This window comes from Ostrea edulis, chromosome 1 (genome assembly GCF_947568905.1).
Source record: "Ostrea edulis chromosome 1, xbOstEdul1.1, whole genome shotgun sequence".
Lineage (NCBI taxonomy): Eukaryota > Metazoa > Mollusca > Bivalvia > Ostreida > Ostreidae > Ostrea > Ostrea edulis.
In genome coordinates this window covers 84039283-84046462 of record NC_079164.1, presented here as the reverse complement: position 1 = coordinate 84046462, position 7180 = coordinate 84039283, and the positions used below count along the sequence as shown (strand labels likewise).

Here is a 7180-nt window from a genome sequence, read left to right as displayed (position 1 = left end):
CATTACTTTTGATATCGTACTCTTCATCAGGATTTGGAATTCTTTTACATTCACCTTATTGAACATTAGATACAGGAAAAAGTTCAAAATTCGGAACAGCTGAATTTTCTTCTCTTTTTTTTTATTACACAGTAATTGTTTATGTTTTTTAAAATTATTTTTTTCCCCTTTTATTTAACCGTTGTCCGCGAATTTATCTATCCTCTAAAGAGAGGATTTTGCTCCATGCACGAATATTAATTCCCACAAATATTGATGAAACGAAAGAAGAATTCTAATAACACAATTTCAATATAACCACATTGTCTAATCGTTAATGTTATTCAATAGTAACCGAGAGAATCGATGCTAATCCAAAAGTTGTCAATACTGAAAGAAATATCAGAACAACCAATTCAGTCAATGATTTCTTTAATACAGAAACATTTACAGACTATAACCGGAAAACGATGTGTATTTCTTATACATGTCTGCAGTTCCACCGAAAACTCCAATCCAAACTTTGTCTCCTTGTTTCAGCTTTACTACTGTCATCTTGCTGCAAGCAAGCCATGTTTTGGATATAACGTCATGACAGTGATTCCATGACTTAAGGGAGCCATTTACAGCGAGGGAAGTGTAAGCAGTTTTCCCTTGCCAAGCCAGAGTTGTCCAGTCAAATACGTAAAGTCCGCTGTGAGGGGCCGTGAAGACTCCCGAGGAAGCGTCGTATCCCAGCCCTTCATTCAGGTCCACGGCCTCAAACACGACCTTTGAACCTGTGCCAAGACCCCTCTTATGATTTTTCAATCGAACATCAAAGGCAACCATAGATTTACCTACAAAATTCTACTGATCAATTTATATGAATCACAAAACCTGAAAAGTTTTTAAAATGCTAATTCTCACTCTTCCAGATTCATCGTAATTTATGTCAAGGATATAAGCCAAAAACTGTCCATTCTGTGAGAGAAAGAAATGATCGAGGCACGTAGGGCCGTGATCAATTCCTTCTCTCACAGAATGGACAGTTTGAGGCTTTTATTCTACTTTAAACATTACATCTTTTGTTCTAAGAATGGACAGACTCAGGTAAATCCATTGACAATGATAATTATGAATAAAGCTAGTTTGAATAATCTGACAATATAACCAGTCTTGCGTAGAATTCTGTTTCTTTTGTTCACTTATTGGACAGTATCAGTTAAGTAGTCTTCTACTGCAGGCTTTATATTCACTCTTTCTATAGTGCTGAGCCATATCAACATGTCTTCCTCTGATGGAGAGAGCATTTTCATTGCACGATTAAAATTTAAGGATTTTAGTGAAAGTACTTCAAATATGTGTTATATTCTGGATATGGAGGGTGAGAAAGTTTAGGAGCCAAATTTTGATCTGAAAAGCTTTGTGTTTTCGAATATTTCGATGAGGAAATAATAAACCCCAGCAAAAAGAACCCAATACGCCTATCTCGTGAAATGAAATTATTCATGAAAGCGACAATGATAATTCAGAATTAGGATATGCTAATAAAGAAAACATAAAAAAGCGTTGTGAAGAAGTTTCGGAATGTGCCTCTGAATCCAGCGAAATTCAAATACAGTATGGAGATATGCGATAAAGTAATGGCCAATGGAATTTAAAATTTTTGAATCTTACGACTTGAAGCAGATAATTCTACTATAAGAAAATATCGTTTTTAAGTGTTTCAGTGATTCTTCCGATATCTGTGTTGATTATTACTTGTAGGGAATTTAAAATTAAATTTGTATCTCTTTGACAAATGTATTGTCTTTCTCTTATTTTCAGCCTACCTCTAGATGTCTAATAAGTTATTGGGTTTACCTGGCACTGTCCAATAAGTTGACAATTACTGTCTATTATTTTTAAGAACGGACAGTGTCTGTCTATTCTTAAAAATAATGGACAGCAATTGTCAACTTATTGGACACCTACAGGTAACCTTTTCACTACCAGTGGACTTTCTTCTATATAAAAGCCTAAAAAGACAAAGGATTCCGTAGCAAAAATGTTTTAAGATAACCTAACAGTACTTTCTCGATTTATGAATGGGTATACAACTGAAGATATACGATAACAGTCTTCCTGATACTGTCTAAAATGAGATCTGCACAAATCTAAAAGTCAATTCTGAGTGCCTTGTGTTCAAAGACTGGATGAAAGACCACGATAACGAACAGTGATCAGTCTCCTAACTCATATAAGCAATAGAAAATAGAGATTTGAGCAAACACGACCCCTGGATATAGCAGAGGTGGGATAAGGTGCCTAGGAGGAGTAAGCATCCCCTGTCGACCGGTAACACACGTCGTGAGTCCTATATCTTCATCAGGTAAACGGAGTTGTTTGTAGTCAAAACCAGTGTGCCATGAATAGCCTAACAATCGGTATGAAACACGTCAAACTGCATTTGATCCAATGATAGGTTGTATTGACAAACTAGATCGTTATAATGACCATAGAATTTGCGAAATGCTGACTCTGAATGAGACTGTTGATTTGTAATTTGGACTAACTGTGCACCAATTTATTAGGCATAATTGTACAAGCTCTGTCTATTATTTTTCTTCTTTTTGTTTCTCTGATTTGTTGTTCATTTGCATTGTTAACAAGATAATATTATTTGTAGTCGTTCAACATACATTGTTCTAATTCTTAAATTACTATTATTTCTATTAGCATCTAACATGTCCTTACCGGTAATACTTTGACTTTGACACTTCTTGATAAATCCAACAGCCTGACAAGTTTCCGTAATACTTTTGTAATCCTCTCTGAATCCTTTCAGTCCGGGTTTCGGTGATACTTTCTCACACAATATCAAAGGTACCAGGAGTACCAACAGGGATATTCTCAAAAACGGATTCCAAAACATTCTGTAAATCATGATGGTATTCTTTATACAAGAAAAAAGTTATTGAATAGAGTTGTAAATTATGAAATGAAGTTGAATTTCAGTGCAGCTAGCAATAGAATGGACACGATACGGTTGGGATTTCGTCCGTGTTTGCCCAACTCTCTGTTTTGTATTCCTTATAGGAGTTATGAGATTGATCATTGTTTGTCGTTACCTTCACCTTTCATCTGGACTCCATTTTGATTTACATTTGAAACTAGCCTCTAAACTGTCAAGCAGATGAACGTTTATCACGATCATAACTGTAAGTGTCTAAACTCACAAGATTGTCACAGATTTGAACAATTTTAAAGCTTCCAAAGAAATTGACATATTTTTGGAAATTTTAAATACTTTTTTCTTCGGAAGAACCATACAACTTTCCGATGACTCCCACTCTAACAAGGGCGTAATCTGTTTATTTGATTAAGAATGTTTTATCAGTTCAGAAATTGTACAAGCTACCCTTGTCTTCGGTACGACATCTCAATATGCTGCTAGAAAATCTTAAATTAAAACACCAAGGTACACATATGATTAGGATATATAGACTGATATCTATATGTACATTCTGAAAAATCTTATAGTCCAGATGTATGTACATTTTGTGATATCATTTATAATTTAAAATACCATTACATGTTATATCACGCAAGTTTTTAAATAGATAATAATCAATAACTGAAAATCATTACCGGTATGTTTAAACAATATCTCGATTTTATTCAATTTTGGTAAATGAACTTAAACTATATAAAAATAAAATTAATTGTTTGGGCGAATGATTTCATAAACAAGTGCAAACAAATGAAATATTTTCTTACTTACGTTTGAGATAATGTCCTCAGTAACTTCGGTAAATTCAATAAAGACTGAGTTTAATTGTCCTTTGGTGGGTCCTTGACAAGCCTGTATATATAGTATATAGACATACTAATGTCTATAATCATGTTACGCTGTAACAGGTTGTGTACAAATCAAATTGAAATTCGACACATACCCACGGCCTCCAAAGGTTGTAGTTTAATATAAAGTTGGCATTCTGTGGTCAGTAATATTTTTGCTTAAAAGAGCCACTGGAGTGTTGCATCTATATATTACCGTAAAATCGTTGGGTTTTTTTTCTGATTAGACATTAACTTCACAAACTGATTTTTTTTTATTTCAGTAACGAACAGTAAACTTCATGAACTGATTTATTTTTTAATATTAAGCTCTACAATTGTTAGAATCATTGTTTTAATTTACTGGAATCCATCTGATTGCTTTGACTCCACTGAATCAAACAAAAAATATAAATCAATAATCAAAAGTAGGTCACATGTATTTATGATGATGACCAAACATAAAGACACATTTAGAATTTCAATCTTTTTACCAGCAGTATTTAACCAAATATATGCACTGCATCTATGACCTTAACTAAACTAAACTTTATGTCTATCAAACATTACACTATGATGTATACGAAATGCTATTGGTGTTCCTGAGACTTAGCCTGTTGAATTACTTTTATTATGTTAATAGTCTTACTTATAATCAAAAGCAATAATGAATTATTCTTGGATGAATAATGATTTAAAGTGTCCCCTTCTGACATTACTGACAGTAATATACCTTGTAACTTTTGCCATGTAACTCTTGCATTATCTGCCCCTGTTGAAGAGGTATTCAGTGTCGCGGGAAAGATTTTCAGACCAGACAGATCTCGACTTACAAATGATAATTTTCAAATGCTATTGATGTGATGACTAGATATAACTAAGACATATCAACAGTGCATCTGGCAATTAATTACATTTAGAATCAAATTAATGGTATCGCTATTTTCTAGAAGTAATGGTGCTGTTATATTGTAGAAGTATTGATAATTTATTACATTGCAATGTCATTGACGCCAACTTGATATATTCACTATTACCACTAGATGTTCAATTTATTTGTTCAAAAGAATTTTGAAGAAATATTCTCAATATGAACCATACATCTAGATCCTTTCATTAAAGTCCCAAACCTATTCTTTCGTGGTGTTTCTCGACGGAGAGGAAGCCAGATTTTCCTAAACATGGCCTTAAACCTCCTCAAGAATTGAATCCATAGACGCTGCTGAGGAAAATGTTCTTGACCAATTACAAAATATTAGAAACTATTAAGCTACCTAGTTCTGTTGGTATTTCACCAAGAGTCTTGTAAGAAACAATACATTCTATTGATAAGCCCCTGACTAAGCGTTTTTATATGTCCTTGAGTACTGCATGTCTGCCATAAGTCACATTTAACATGAATTCTTAAAAACATAGGAAACATGCTCATCAACCCTGATAATAAAGACCGATGTCTGTACGACCATGGAAAAACAATTTACGTATTTCTTTACTCTCATTAAAAAATAACGAGCTATTGTCTATCAGAATGTCAACCCTCATATTAAATGGTTATTGTACTTGTTGAAATGTGACAAAACCATTTCTGATCTACAGGAAGGCACAGAATTTACAATTTCTCATAAACATTTGCTAGCATTTGGCACAGGCTAAAATATTCGCATTCAAAATAATATTTTAGACTGGATTAAAAATTATTTGGATGACAGACAGCAAAGAATAAATATAGAAGGAATTTCATCATGACATAGATATTTGCAGATCATGGTTTATTAACATTCTTGTTTCTTCTGTATATTGCTGATACCACCAACAAAATTGTAAATAACAGTTTGCTGCTTGCTGATTTTTTCTCTTTTGATTGTTGTTTTTCACGGAGATATGATTGCTCCAACTTCATCACTAACGAAAGATCCAGAAAAAAATCATTATATGGCATGGCAGATGGATGAAAGGCGAAGACAACAAACAGTGATCAATCCCATAACCCTTACAATCAATACAAAACAGAGAGTTGGGCAAACACGGATCCCTGGATATACCAAAGATGGGATCAGGTGCCTAGGAGGAGTAAGCATCACCTGTAGACCGGTCACACCCGCCGTGAGCCTTATATCTTGATCAGGCAAACGGACCCATCCGTAGTCAAAATCAGTGTGCCAGGAACGGCCTAACAATCGGCATGAAACACGTCAGACAGCATTTGACCCAATGATAGGTTATATTGGCAAACTAGATCGTTATAACGACCATAGAATTTGTGAAATGACGATCCCAAACGAGACCGCCGAAACTCCCGCACCACCAACCTGCCCGCAAGCAGCCCGTTTCGATTTAAAAACTGACCACACGCAGAACAAACCCCCGCGCACCGAACCAACCGAGAGACGCAAACACCACACGTAGGCGACAATGGAACACCGCTACAGAAACACGGGAAGCCGACGATGGAGAAGCCGAACCCATCTCGTTTGTCATAAAGCTGAGGTGTTAGTTTGCCGTTAATATCTACTTTCAATAAAATATCAAAGTATGAAGCAGAAGTGGACGATTCCGGGGTGTCTTTTATTTCGAGTTCACTGGGATATATTGAATCGATATCTGAATGAAAATTATTATTGTTAACAGATAATACTGAGTCGATATATCTAATTGTCGAACCGAAAGCCACAGCAAGATATTTTCTCTTCTCACATAGGAATTTTTTAATAAATTCTGCTTCGTTTGAATACAAAAACAGGTCAGCCAACATAAGAGCACAACCCGTGTCCATGGGAACCCCAAGAGATCGCCGGAAGACCCGACCACCAAAGATCACGGAACACTGTCAATGAGTAACTCCAGCCTATCCCCCATTTCAACTTCAGAGTACCTGTGCGTGGAATCAGAGTGGCGTTTAACAAATAATTTTTTGGATGACTGATCACTAGATAGGAATATTGCGTTTTCCATTTTTGTTGAAGAAGCAACTGTCTAAGATGTCAAAAAGTATAGTCTTTAATTTATCGTGAGGAATGGTCGTGTAAAGAGTTGAAACATCATACGTTTTGATGTTGTTGATTTAAGAAACGTTTTGTGATTTCAAGTTTACTAAATCCTTCGACAAGACAAGGTATGTAAACTTTACAAACCAGAAATCAGCGACCATATCCTGAAGTAAGATTTGAATCAATGACAATATCCATAAACAGTATGACAGTCATGTTCATTTAGGATTTCAATCTTAATCAGATGGTGGTTGAACCGGTCATGTACTTCCTCTCTCTGATATTAAGCATGCAGAAGGTTATATATTCTAAAATTACTTAAACTTACGCATGATCAATAAATAGTCTGATTTTATTCCACCCACCTTGGAAAATGGCAGGCATTGTATGGAGTAATCGTATCCAAGAAAACG

General features: G+C 35.0%; 1 protein-coding gene across 2 annotated transcripts; it reads right to left on the bottom strand.

Moving 5' to 3' along the window:
• Positions 1-394: 394 nt before the first annotated feature.
• LOC125678071 (cerebellin-3-like) lies at positions 395-3807 on the bottom strand. Of its 2 annotated transcripts, none has more exons than XM_048916218.2 (3): positions 3725-3807; positions 2698-2876; positions 395-818 (listed from the first exon to the last, which is right to left on the bottom strand). In XM_048916218.2, exons 2-3 carry the CDS (start codon positions 2873-2875, stop codon positions 427-429), a joined length of 570 nt encoding a protein of 189 aa, XP_048772175.2. In that variant the 5' UTR covers position 2876; positions 3725-3807; the 3' UTR covers positions 395-426. The 2 variants fall into 2 exon arrangements, with proteins under 2 accessions (XP_048772175.2, XP_048772183.2); XM_048916226.2 differs by having other exon boundaries at positions 3721-3793.
• Positions 3808-7180: the final 3373 nt, after the last annotated feature.